Source organism: Camelus ferus, chromosome 21 (assembly GCF_009834535.1).
Source record: "Camelus ferus isolate YT-003-E chromosome 21, BCGSAC_Cfer_1.0, whole genome shotgun sequence".
Classification (NCBI taxonomy): Eukaryota; Metazoa; Chordata; class Mammalia; order Artiodactyla; family Camelidae; genus Camelus; species Camelus ferus.
The window spans coordinates 22444103-22457686 of NC_045716.1; the positions used below are offsets into that span (position 1 = coordinate 22444103).

General features: G+C 51.4%; 1 protein-coding gene across 2 annotated transcripts in view; it reads left to right on the plus strand.

Moving 5' to 3' along the window:
- Window positions 1–9872, plus strand: part of ADAR (adenosine deaminase RNA specific) — a 30246-nt gene extending 20374 nt beyond the window's left edge. Inside the window, exons 7-15 of one of the 2 annotated variants that reach the window (XM_014552863.2) lie at window positions 1627–1852; window positions 2115–2286; window positions 2586–2679; window positions 3475–3597; window positions 3876–4009; window positions 5682–5864; window positions 6341–6453; window positions 6796–6923; window positions 7081–9872. In XM_014552863.2, coding sequence (XP_014408349.2) covers window positions 1627–1852; window positions 2115–2286; window positions 2586–2679; window positions 3475–3597; window positions 3876–4009; window positions 5682–5864; window positions 6341–6453; window positions 6796–6923; window positions 7081–7318 — 1411 coding nt within the window. In that variant the 3' untranslated portion in view covers window positions 7319–9872. The remainder of the gene's footprint in view (window positions 1–1626; window positions 1853–2114; window positions 2287–2585; window positions 2680–3474; window positions 3598–3875; window positions 4010–5681; window positions 5865–6340; window positions 6454–6795; window positions 6924–7080) is intronic. The other variant, XM_006177263.3, reaches the window with a different exon arrangement.
- The last annotated feature ends 3712 nt before the right edge of the window (window positions 9873–13584 follow it).

Sequence of the window (13584 nt, forward strand, 5' to 3'; positions counted from 1 at the left end):
AGGAGTTGAAAGATAACTCCTTGTGAAGGTGTGGGTCCGTGATCTGAGGCAGAACCTGACACACTAACCTCTCCAGGTTAGGTCCTCTTGAGCTAATCAGGAAATGGAATCAGGTACTTTAAAAATCAGAGCATTAAAAAACAGTGATTCAGTAGGGAGAAGGTTACTTTCTTCTCATTTCTCCTTAAGTTACGAAGAAAGTCCACGTGTGTTAGTATTTCTTTAAACCCTCTCTGATACTTGCTAAACTTCCTTTATAATAAAGAGAAGTCTAGAGCTTTACAGGCAATAGTGTCCTGTCAGAATTTAATAACATGATTTTATCATATTCAGTTTTACAGTGACCTTCAAGTTATGGCAAGTGATACTGGTTTTCCATTTACAGTAATGATATGACGTTTCCTTTTAAAATGTATTTATATATTTTTTAACTTTTTTTATTGAGTTATAGTCATTTTACAATGTTGTGTCCAATTCCAGTGTAGAGCACAATTTTTCAGTTATACGTGAACATAGATATATTCATTGTCACATTTTTTTTCACCGTGAGCTACCACAAGATCTTGTATATATTTCCCTGTGCTATACAGTATAATCTTGTTTATCTATTCAACATATGCCTGTCAGTATCTACAAATTTCAAACTCCCAGTCTATCCCTTCCCACCCCCACCCTTGGCAACCACAAGTTTGTATTCTATGTCTATGAGTCTGTTTCTGTTTTGTATTTATGTTCTTTTTTTTTTTTTTTTTTTTTTTTTTCAGATTCCACATATGAGCGATCTCATATGGTATTTTTCTTTCTCTTTCTGGCTTACTTCACTTAGAATGACATTCTCCAGGAACATCCATGTTGCTGCAAATGGCGTTATGTTGTCTTTTTATGGCTGAATAGTATTCCATTGTATAAATATACCACATCTTCTTTATCCAGTCATCTGTTGATGGACATTTAGGCTGTTTCCATGTCTTGGCTATTGTAAATAGTGCTGCTATGAACATTGGAGTGCAGGTGTCTTTTTTGAAGTAGGGTTCCTTCTGGATATATGCCCAGGAGTGGGATTCCTGGGTCATATGGTAAGTCTATTCCTAGTCTTTTGAGGAATCTCTATACTGTTTTCCACAGTGGCTGCACCAAACTGCATTCCCAGCAGCAGTGTTGGAGGGTTCCCTTTTCTCCACAGCCTCTCCAGCATTTGTCATTTGTGGGCTTTTTAGTGATGGCCATTCTGACTGGTGCGAGGTGATACCTCATTGTAGTTTTGATTTGCATTTCTCTGATATTTAGCGATATTGAGCATTTTTTCATGTGCCTATTGATCATTTGTATGTCTTCCTTGGAGAATTGCTTGTTTAGTTCCGCCTATTTTTGGAATGGGTTGTGTATTAATATTTTTAAAGAGTCAGTTTAGAGAAAAACACTAAGAAAGTAAGACTCCAAGTGATATCTGGATCTAGCAGAAATCACATTGTGATTCATGAATGCCCAAAGTCCGGGAAATGCTGCCTTAGAAACAGAGTGGTGGGTATTGGCAACACTGGCCTGCAACTGGAGCAAAACCAGCCCTTCTCTGGAACAGCCAGCAGGTCAGGTGCTTGTCTTTATTCCCTGTTTCTCATCCCAAAGGTTCGTTTACCAAGCGAAAGTTGGGGGGCGCTGGTTCCCAGCCGTCTGCGCGCACAGCAAGAAACAAGGCAAGCAGGAAGCGGCAGATGCGGCTCTGCGCGTCTTGATCGGGGAGAACGAGAAGGCAGAGCGCATGGGTTTCACAGAGGTAACCCCAGTGACAGGGGCCAGTCTCAGAAGAACTATGCTCCTCCTCTCAAGGTCCCCAGAGACACAGCCAAAGACAGTTAAGACGTCTACTTTTGGTGCTATCTTTTATGGGGGTCCTGCTAACTCCTCTCCGGGGGGAGTCAGCTCTTAACTTACTGGCATGTGAATTATCCCTCGGCTTTCATATCTGCCTCGCTGGAACATAGACCTGGGACACTAGATGTGAGAGGGGGAAGGGTGACTCACAAGTCGAGCAGGCCTCGGTCCCCGTGCCCACTCTGAAACATGTGGACGTGGACAAGGCTCTGTGGCCCTGACACGGCCCCCTGTCCCCACAGCTTCCTCTCACGGGCAGCACCTTCCACGACCAGATAGCCATGCTGAGCCACCGGTGCTTCAACGCCCTCACCAACAGTTTCCAGCCCTCCTTGCTTGGCCGCAAGATCCTGGCTGCCATCATCATGAAGAAAGACTCTGACGACCTGGGTGTCGTGGTCAGCCTGGGGACAGGTCAGTGGGCTCCCCCTGCCTGCCGTCCCCCACGGTGCCTGGAAGCGTCTCCTCGTTCTCTCCTGGGGGCCGGTGTGGGTGAATTTAAGGCACAGAGAAGACCCTTCTTAAGTTTCATTTTCGCTCCAGTTAATTCAGAGCAGGGAACGTATTATCATTGCCCAGAGAAAGGAGTATGGGATCAGGAGCTGAGAAACCGAGGCTGTTTCTGCCTTCAGGCTTTAAGAGCACACAGCCTCTCCCCTAGTCCTCATCGTTTTCCTTTGGAAATTTCACATTTGCTTTAACCACCTTCCCAGGGAATCGCTGTGTGAAAGGAGATTCTCTGAGCCTAAAGGGAGAAACCGTCAACGACTGCCACGCAGAGATCATCTCCCGGAGAGGCTTCATCAGGTCAGTGAGCGCGGAGCCTCTTACAGACTAAGTCCCTTCTGTGAACCGGCTGCATCCCGCTACTCAGCCTGCTGATTGCGAGCTCTCTCTTCCTGCTAACTCCACTTTGAGTCCTTTTTTGAAAACACACAGTGACCTCAGCCTTCAGCACTGTAGGGATGAGGAAGCCTTCCCTCTCCCTTTGAGGACCTCTGTGAAACCCCCTGTCCTGTCAGCTCTCTTCTCCAGTTCACTTTTTCTTCATTTTGGGCGGGGGGAGTGGCGGGAGGTCATTAGGTTTGGTTTTCTTTCTTCCTTTTTTCCTTTCCCTCCTTTCCTTCCTTCCTTCCTCCCTCTTTCCTTTCCTTCCCTCCCCTCCCCTCCCCTCCCCTTCCCTTCCCTTTCCTTTCTTTAATGGAGGTACCAGGGGTTGAACCCAGGACCTCGTGCATGCTAAGCTCACACTCTACCACTGAGCTGTACCATCCCCCCCCCAATCTTTTCTTTAATTGATAAACAAGAGACGTGGGGAGAAGTGGCAGCCCCCTGGAGTCCTGGAGTCCACTAGTTCTGCCCTAGAATCCCTGTGGCTGCCATGGCACAGAGTTCTTGGCAGAGATGGAACACACCTGAAGGGTTAACTTAGCTTTAAGAAATGCTGAGGTCTCCCATGGGGAATTTCCCACCACCTCTTTCAACCAAGAAACCATGAAAGGTCTGCACCGTTAAGGCTTTTCCTTACATGGGATCAGATAATAGAAGCAACTGCTCTTCCCAGAATCAAACCGTCTTCTTCACCAGTCTTTCTTCTTGTAGGTTTCTCTACAGCGAGTTAATGAAATACAACCCCCAGACCGCGAAGGACAGTATATTCGAGCCTGCTAAGGGAGGAGAAAAGCTCCAAATAAAAAAGACCGTGTCGTTCCATCTCTATATCAGGTCTGTACATTCTCTGTTGCAGCCAGAGTTGGCCGTGCGAGGCGGCCAGGGTTGGGTGTCTGAGTGCCCTCCTGGTCTGTAAATCAGAGCTTGTTCAATGAGCCCCACTCGACTCTGTGTTTGAGGCACGTGGCCTGCTGTGGAATGACTCTTGCGTACACTTCTGCCCACTCCAGCAGGCGTGGTAGGCTTTGGGGAAAGTCCCTTGCTTCTCCCACGCTGGGCTATTCTTGAGGCCCAAGAAATTGGAGGTTTTAACAGAGGCCCCTGTTTTGCAGCACGGCCCCGTGTGGGGATGGTGCCCTCTTTGACAAGTCCTGCAGTGACCGGGCTGTGGAGAGCACAGACTCCCGCCACTACCCTGTCTTTGAGAATCCCAAGCAGGGCAAGCTCCGCACCAAAGTGGAGAACGGTGAGTGACACGCCCGCCCTCTCCCGCAAAAAGGCTCTCAAAGCCCCAGGCCCATCACAGGGCCAGGGCACAGCAGCTGGGTGTGTGCTGTTAGTTGCTGGGGTATGAGGCTGTTGTCTACAGGGAGAGGGGAGATCTGGGTAGGGGGAGATCTGTAGGAAGATCAAGATTCCATCTTGAACTTGGTAGATGGGGGAAGGCTCCATATCAAAGAGGAGGCAGAGGGACCATCCAGAGCTCAGAGGACAGCACCTGGCTGGAAATGAATGCTGGGGAATCATCCCCCTATGGTTGATCTTCACAGCCATGGAGTGGGTAGGACCCCCTCAGGGAAGGTTGGAGAAAATGGAAAGGAAATGATGCAGAACCAAGCCCCGAGGAGTTGACAGGAGGACGCCAAGCACCAGTTCCCCTCCTGTCTAGTTGGCTGCAGATTCTGCTCCTTGTCTGCCAGCATCTCCTCCTCCACTGTCCTCTAATGTCTCCTGACTGGCTCCTCACGTCCACCCCTCCTCCCTTCAGGCCATTCTTCTACAGCCATCAGAGTGACCCTCAAACGTAAATCAGATCACGTCACTGCCCTGCTCAAAGTATGTAAACACAGAGCTACCACATGGCCCAGCAGTTCACTCCGCAGTACATCCCCAAGAGAAATGAAGACATATATCCACACAAAAACCAATACATGACTGTTCGTAGCAACACTGTTGGTGATAGCCCAAAGGCGGAGACGACCCAAATGTCCATCAGCTGATGGATGGAGAAATAAAATGAGATTTATCCATGCCATGGGGTATTGTTTGTTCATAGAAAGGAATGAAGTCCCGACACATGCCACAACTTGGGTGAACCTGGAAAATGTTCTAAGAAGTGAAAGAAGCCAGTCACAGAAGATCACGTATTACATGATTCCATTTCTATGATATGTCCAGAATAGGCAAATCCATAGAAACAAAGTAAATTAGTGGCCAGCTGGGGCTGGCAGTGAGAGAGGTTGGGGGGAAATGGGGAGTGACTGCTAATGGATGGGAGGCTTCTTTTGAAATGTTCTGAAATTGATTGTGGTGAGGGTTGCACAACTGTGAATATACCAAAAACCACTGAATTATATGCTTTAAATGGGTGGATTATATATCAATGAAGCTGTTACTAAAAACAGAAAGCCCCCTATGCTAAGTGGTTTCCCACCGCCCTTCACAGAAAAGCAAAACCTGCTACTTACCCATGCTTCAGCCACACTGGCTCTTTGTCAGCTCCCTCAGTCACCAACCCCCTTGCTGCCTCAGGACCTTTGCTTTTGCTGTTCTCTGTGTCTGAAACAGCCTGCTCAGCTGTTCCTTCTTCTCCTTCATGTCTCAGCTCCCCTGACAGTCCTGTCCCAGGAGGTCCCCCTGGCTGTCCTCCATCAGAGCTCTCTCAAAGCCATCTAGAATTCCTGTGTATGTGTTGGTTTACTCGTTTAGTGTCTGTTCCATTCCCTTTCTATCCCCTCACCCATAAACATTCTAGGAGGGCAAGGATCTTACCTGGTTGTGGCCATGTAGTAGGTGCTGTGAAATATCTAAAGAACAAATAAGTGGCCTCTGGCCCAAGTCTAAGGAGCAGAAGTGCCATGTCAGCGAGTGGCTTGGTCCAGGGGCCCCTGTAGGTCTGACCCAAATCTCTTACCCAGGAGAAGGCACGATCCCAGTGGAGTCCAGTGACATCGTGCCTACGTGGGACGGCATTCGCCTCGGGGAGAGACTCCGAACCATGTCCTGTAGTGACAAAATCCTACGCTGGAACGTGCTGGGCCTACAGGGGGCACTGTTGACCCACTTCCTGCAGCCTGTGTATCTCAAATCAGTCACACTGGGTAAGGACCTGTCTTGGGAGCTGGAACCTGACTGTCATTCTGGTGCCCAGATCCCAGCCAGCTGCATGCTTCGTTGCCCGGTGTTAACATGATGTTTCCCCTTTTCAAAGTGTGTTCGATTCAGTGGTTAGTAATTGATTCTGAGTGTCTAGTCTGCTGAGATGGGAAGACTGGTTTAGGCAGCAAGCCTAAGTAACGGCCTGGCAGGCAGGTCTTCTCAAGATGAGTTAGAGAAACCCAGTGTCTGAGTGTCTTTGTTCTCCTCAGCCCTTGGCCTTACCTGAACCTTACATGTTGTGCTTAAATGTCTGATGCCCCCGCGTGTATCCTGGGCAGCCCCAGTCCGGAGGTGCTTCCTGATTAGGGAGCCGGTTCTGTCTTAACAGCTGTCTGTACCTTCTCACTCCCCACGTGCTCCTGCCGTTGAACAGCATTTGGGGTGAACACGGGTATGTGCGTTTTTTTGTCATTCCTAGGTTACCTTTTCAGCCAAGGGCATCTGACCCGGGCCATTTGCTGTCGTGTGACAAGAGATGGGAGTGCATTTGAGGATGGACTACGACACCCCTTTATCGTCAACCACCCCAAGGTGCTACAGGCCCTTCCATTTCTCCCTTGACATTTTCTCCTTTTCAAGGACTCCTGTCAGTAGAGCAAAAATGTACAGCGTGGGCAAGGGGAGTCTTAGTTGGTGTCCGCAGAACCTTTCCTTTCCTCCTTTTAAATGCCAAAGGCTTTCCGTCCTTTAGTCTGGAATTCATTTGAATTGAGGTGGGGTTAGTACATCTGAGTCTTAGTCAAACAGAATCCTAAATAAGGGGGAAAGATCATGACCCCATACTCCTTCTTTCCTATGAGTCTTGAGTTCCTGCTTCAGAATCTTCTCCCTGAAAGATTTCCATCTTTCTCCCATCGCTCCCGGAACTCCTAGGTTGGCCGAGTCAGTGTATACGATTCCAAGAGGCAGTCCGGGAAGACCAAGGAGACAAGCGTCAACTGGTGTTTGGCTGACGGCTATGACCTAGAGATCCTGGATGGGACCAGAGGCACCGTGGATGGGTAAGGAGCTGGGGGCACAGTGAAAGCAGGGCCAGGCGTGCTAGCCGGACTCCCGAGGGGCATCAGCCCACCCACCGTGTGTCCCCACCCAAGCTCCCCCCCCCCCGCCCCAACCTGTTCTGTCCCAGGTGAGCAATGAGTGCTTTCGTTTCTCCAGGCCACGGAATGAATTGTCCCGGGTCTCCAAAAAGAACATTTTTCTTCTATTTAAGAAGCTCTGCTCCTTCCGGTACCGCAGGGATCTACTTAGACTCTCCTATGGTGAGGCCAAGAAAGCTGCCCGTGACTACGAGACAGCCAAGAACTACTTCAAAAAAAGTCTGAAGGACATGGGCTATGGGAATTGGATAAGCAAACCCCAGGAGGAAAAGAATTTCTATCTCTGCCCAGTGTAGTGTGAGCCGGTGACTGACGGGTCGAGGTGTTTCACACTGGGATGAGAGAGAGAGGTCGTAGCACTCCTCATCACATCGGTCAGGGTTTCGGGGTTTTGGTTTTTAGTTTCTTTTCCTTTTCTTTTCTTTCTTTTTTTTTTTTTTTTTAATGGAACCACAGTTGGTGACACTGAGAACTTGGGGTTCCTGTTTATCCTGCTTTCTTTGGGATTATTAGGCCAGGTCTAGCCAGGACCCCTTCTCTTTCCCAAGCAGAGGTAGAGACCTAAGGGGAGAGACAAGGGGTTGTCCCTTCTTTCTACCCAAAGAGTAAGCAGTCACTGAGCACCTGCCGCCCACGTCCTCTTCACTTCTATTTCGGTTTTTTCCGTTTCCTTTCCCTTTGTGTTTGCTACACTGACCTCTTGTGGTCTCAGTGAGGTTCCAGTTAACTCTGTGTGAATCACGCCAGGGACTAATGATCTCATGTGTGGATTCTGAGGCCCCTCTGCTTCCCCTCCTCCCCTTCTGAGATTCCTTCCTTGTGATTGTTAAGTTTCTCCTTTTCCTCCAAGAGGGTAAAGAGGTGAACTTAAAGAACTTGGTGAAACATTTATAAGGGCAGGAGTTTAAAACTGCAGTCAGTTGGTTACCGGTGCCAAGCGTGATCAGAATCTGCAGATGATGCTCTGTGACCTTCGGACCTTGCACTTTAGCTGGCTTGGGAGGGGCCGAGAGGCAGGGAAAGCTGCTCCTCGGGAAATGCATCCCTTCTCCACCCAAGCGGCAGGGAAGGCTGGGACTAGCCAACCAGGCCTAAAGGAATTGCCTAAGCAGTAGAGGAGGTTTGTTCTGCAGCAGTGACACGGACCACTTCCCGGGGAGGCAGACGTGTCTTGGAATGCTGCCCGTCCTCCTAAAGCATTCCTAGGAATTTGTCCTACCAACGGAGGGGAGCAGGACCATAGACCCCCACGCCACTGGTAGGAAAAAGCCCAGGATAAAACCTAGAGGGTAAATCCTCTCTGCTCAGATAATCAGGACTTAGCAAGAAAAAGAGCAAAAAATCATGTTGGGTCTGATCACCGTCCCACCCAGCGTACTTCTCATGACAGTGATGCCAACGGAAGGTGACGGAGTGATGGGCAAATTGGGAGTTTTAAAAGAATGCCATAAATGTTGATTCTTAACAGCTACAGATAACCTGTAATTGCACAGGTTTAAAATTCAGACGTAATGTTCCATTGATTAACCAAGTGCTTTTGTTTTGTCTGATAGCTTCAGAAGGTTGTTCGTTCACAGACCTCAGGTCGCCCTGCCTGCTAGGGAATCTTTATAGGGTTGATGCTCAGCAGTAGTTGTAGGTGAAAGGGCAGGTTGTCCTAAGACTGGGAGGTAGGACCCTTGTCCGCACCTCAGGCTAATGCGGACTCTTGAGGTCAGAACCCTCGCCTCTCTGTGGAGTCTGGCTCTGGGCCGAAGCCAGGCAGACATGCTCAAGAAAAGTATAGAGGCCCTGGCCCCTCCAGACCTGAGCCTGCCCCCTTCCTCTGGATGACTCCTCTGTCTGTCTGTGAAAGTCCCGAGCCAGTGCCCTCAGACGACCTTCCACCCCACCCCACACCCCACAAACCACTGACTAGCTCACCCTCCGTCTGTCCCACCTCTTCAAACAGTAGATACATCCACGTCCGCACGGTTAGTCTTGTGGCTACTCTTCCTCTTTACTTTTAATCAAGATGAGGTAACACAAGTTTTAAATACGCTGAGGATGTCTTTGCGGAACACCAAAGTGGCCCAAGGGACTAGGAGGGAAACAGTGCCTGTCTTCTAGGGTGGGAGGGGCCTGCCCCCCAGTCCTGTGAATCTGCCCAAGGCACGTGAAATCAGCCCTGCCCCGCCCGGGAGGCAGCCCTTCTCCCTGGTACTTCGGGCTGGAGGGCATCACCTACTGATTCCTCGGCATGTTCGGCCCCTCTGGTCTATCTTGGGCAGTAGGATCTCCTGCAGAAGTTCAGACTCAGCTGCCTCTTGTCTAGCAAACTTGCAGTATTCAGTTTCTACTATAGGAAGAGAGCAGGGTTTCCCCGTATCCCACGTGTCTGCTGGAAACACGCCTGTGTCCGGCCCTGCACGGCCGCGCCCCACCCCCACCCCCGCCCCTCTGAGTCACGCAGGACAGAGGAGGCAGAGCTCCCACTAGCGTGTTCTCTTGACTTCCGTCCAACCTTTGTTTTTAATAAGCAGGACCCTCTTCTCCCCAGCTTTTTTTTTAATGATCTTTGTAGTTGATTTGTCTGAACTGTGGCTCTTGTGCATTCTTTGAATAATCACTTGTAAAAATTGTCGCTGCTTCAAGCTGTTTCCTTTACTCATGTTGAAGGGACTTTGTTGGGTTTTGGGGTCTTGGCAGTGACTCCAAGAGCAGAGTGGGGAAGAGCCCAAGCGTAGACTTGGGTGCCACGATGGCTGCAGTCCGTTTTATGATTCCGCTTTTGTGTGTCCCTTGGTAAAAGTGACTAATAATACACATTCCTCATAAATAAAAAAAGAAAAGAGTCTGAATTGTTAGAAAGCCTCAAGTCTTGGTTTCTTGGGGGATGAGAAAGTGGGGACAGAGGGAGCTGTGATGCTGGGATTTCTGGCAACAGCACCAGCTGCATCTGACACACAACCTGGGGAGGGGTCTCCCTCAGCCTGCAGAAAAGAGCCGTTTCAAAGGGCCTGCCTAGGAGATGAGCTTCCGTCAGGTGGGCTGGGGTGCATCAAGCAACCTTTAATTACCTCCCCAGCTCCACACACCCTCTCCTATCAGACTCCACCATCAAGTATCTTGTCCACAGACTTGCTGTGCAAGATTTCAGGGCCCAGAGTAGGAAAGCCACCCTGGAGACTTCACAAATTACACACGCAGCCCTAGCTCTCCTTGAGGGGTTTCTACAGCCCTCCACTCCCAGCTGTTTGGCTTGCAGGGAGATACATATTTGGATCAGAACTGGCTTGGCTGCAATCTTAAGAGACAGGCCATTTGCTTTTTACTTCATAGATGGCATCCAGAAAATTTCTCCGTCTTGATTTCAAAGAGAATATACCACTTTCCACATAGCAATTTAGTCCAGAATTTTCTACGAGACTCTTCCTTGACCTTGTAAAAATACTGTACCAGAGGACATGAAGTGTCTGACAGCAAGGCTTCCTAAGTCACAGTGAAACCTCCCTCGTCCACTATACAGATGGAACAATTGAGGCCATGAAGGCCAGTGATATGTTTGGGGGCACATTAAGTAAGGACCAGAACTCTGCACAGGGGTCGCTCATAGTTTGTTGAAATACAGCTCTGGCCGAACAGAACAGTTTTTACAGACAGCAAAGGACCATCTCCGCCTGCTGCGAGCTACCAGGAGCCTTGAGCGCCCCTGTCCTCTCTGTTCTCAGGCACCTGGTTCCACCTGGAGGGAAATGTAGCATCCAGGCCTTTTAGAAAATGGACCATTCCCTTCATCCCTAAGGTGAGTGTGTGACATGAGACTGTCCCCCCGCCATCTGGCTCCCTGTGGGCTGGGAGCAGGGCTGCCCCATGGGAGCGTTAGAGGGATTTCCTTCAGCTCAGCTGTTCTCCCTGCATCTCATCTGGGGCCACCACTTCATACTGCTCCCAGGATGTGGGCCCAGACCAAACCAGCATTCCAGGAGCAGGTCCAGAATCCACACAGACGGCCTTGACTCCCCAGAGCGCAAGGGCTGTGAGCGGAGGCCTGGCCATCCCCGCCTCTGGGAGACCGGTCCTCACCTCTGCCCTGTCCTCCGGGGTCCCTCGACAAAGGGCCTCCCCAGGAGCTATTTCTGGGCTCTGTCTACTCTGGGCCCAGCTACTTGGCCATATCTTTTCCATTTGATGCATAGGCTTGCAAGGCTTCTTCAGACCCTTGTACTGTCTTGAACCTCTCACGGTCCATTGTCCCCAGTATTCTCCCGTTTCCCCTTATTTGCCAGCCCTGGCCCATGAGGATTTCCCCGTGCCCCCCAAATATAACAGAGATAAGACATCTTTGGAAACAACTTTCTTTATGAGAATCTTGAGTTCCTAATGAGTCTGGCCTGGGGTGGGCTAGACCAGTGCAAATATTCCAGGAGCGCAGGCAGGGGTGGCCAAGGCCAGCGTGGGGGCGATGGGGGACCACGAGTGGGTGAGCGAGGTGTCCTAGTGACTCCTAGAGCCCAGTAGCCCCTTGGGACCCTGTAGCCACCGCACTGACCTCCGAGGCCCGTGGGATGAGTACTGAAAGGTGGCTGCTTATTCTCTGTCTAGTCTGGGTGGGCGACTGGCCGGCACCAGCCAGCCTGTGAGGGATGCTGTGACGCCAGCCCAACTCTGCCTACAAGCAGAGGGTGACAGTTGGAACTGAGTGGGGAGGGGCTTCAGAGAAGACCCCAAATGCCTCACTTCCCTCCCAAGGAGCGCTCCTCCGCCCTCCTGCCTCGAAGGCCACACAGAGCCTGGACTCTGGGCTCAGTCCTGGGTTTCAGGCCCAGCACTACTCACCAGCTGTCACTTGGTCCCCCTGAGCTTCATTTTTCTTTTGTCAACAGGGCCCCCTTCCCTGCAGGATTGTTGTGAGATAATTAAGACGGTGTGTGAAGCAGCTGGCCCAGAGCGGGTCACCAGGAAACAGGAGCTGATACTGGGATTGGAAGGAGACGCAGAACAGGAGCCCCCAGATCCACCCTGTCTCCTTAGAGGGAAGCCACCTTGCCCTTCCCGCCCAGATAGCCCTCCTCCACAGAAAAAGCCAGCTGGGGGCTGCCCACGTCTCACTTGCTTTTACACCTGCGATAACTTGCTACCAGCTGTCCCAGGATTAGATACCTCACTGCCGGGGCGCTGCCTCCCACCTGCCACAGTGCCAGCTGGCAACAGCGAGTCTTTCGTGCCCTCTTCTCCGACAAAAATGGTTTTCCCATGGCCTGCGGCCTTCCTCTGATGGAGACAATCCCAACAGTTTCCTTGCTGTCCCTCCCAAGCCCACCTTGCTTGGGTTTGATCCAGGATCTCCACCTCCCCCTTTAGATCTGGGGCCTCCAGTCCTGGCCCGGCACTGAGCTGGGTACCCAAGTTCTCTCCAAAGACAGCCCCCCTCCATGGAAGGGGCCAAGGGGCTGCCCTGACGACCCCAAGAGAAGAAGACGGAGGACCCACGACTGGAAGAGACTGGTTCTCCAAAGCCCCCCAGCGCCCTGAGAGTTAAGACTCTACTGACACGGGGTGACACCTTGCCTGAGCCCTCCTTCCTCTGCCTCTGTTCTCCCCTCCTTACCTCTGGCATGGTCCCCAAGGGGCTGCACCCAGTGATGGAGGGAATGGCACTGCCCCAGGGACCCTGCCCCATTAACCCCTTCTTACATATCAGTCCCTCTCTTCCTTGCTGCAGCCCTCAGCCAGCTCTGTCGCCCCACGTCACAGACGACGAGCAAGTTCAGAGTGGTACAAGGTTGGGCCGCAGTCTCCGGGCCTCGGTTTCCCTGTGTGTCAGGTGGGTCGTGGAGAGGAGGTAGACAAGCTGCTCTCCAACAGCCCCCCGGCACTGTCTGTGACTTACTTGGGCAACAGCCACTTGTGGGAAGTACTGAAAGCAGGTCCAGCCACAGCAGCCGCTGTTGGGCCTCCCCAGCAGCTCAGGCCCTGGCGAGGAGCCCAGGAGAGCTGGGCAGGAGGGCCCCAGGCCGGCACCTACCCTTCAGAGGGAGGGTTCCTGTCCACTAGCTGTTTCGGGTTCTGGGATGTCTCCTCAGGCCTGCAAGTTGGCAGTGGGTCCAGGCATAATACAGGCAACTCTCAAGTTGCTGTTCTCGAAGAAGGGAGTCTCCACAGTGCTGAGACACTCACCTCCCAGAAGAGATGTCCACCAACAGGTGGGGAAATGCACTGAGCACATCATATGCGGCTGCTGGCTCAACATCCCAGTGATGTTCTTCCATGGCCAGGACATGAACAAGGTCACCTGGGTGGCCTGAGCACACGCCTGCGTCGGGAGGAGCTGGTCCGGAAGGGAGGCCAGGGCCAGAGCTCAGCCCGGGTATGGAATGCACCTCTGCGGAGGGCACGCCAGAGAGCGGCCTTCCCGATAGACTCACCCCAGCATCCCCTGCATTGTTCCTCTCCAGCTCCAGCTCCCCTAGACCCAGGCCCTGTTTCAGGGGACTGTTTGCTGCAAGGTAAGCTGAGTCTGGGAGGAAGACGATACGATGGGTGGCCGGCTCTGACTGCCTCTCAGGCTCGACGTTCACGA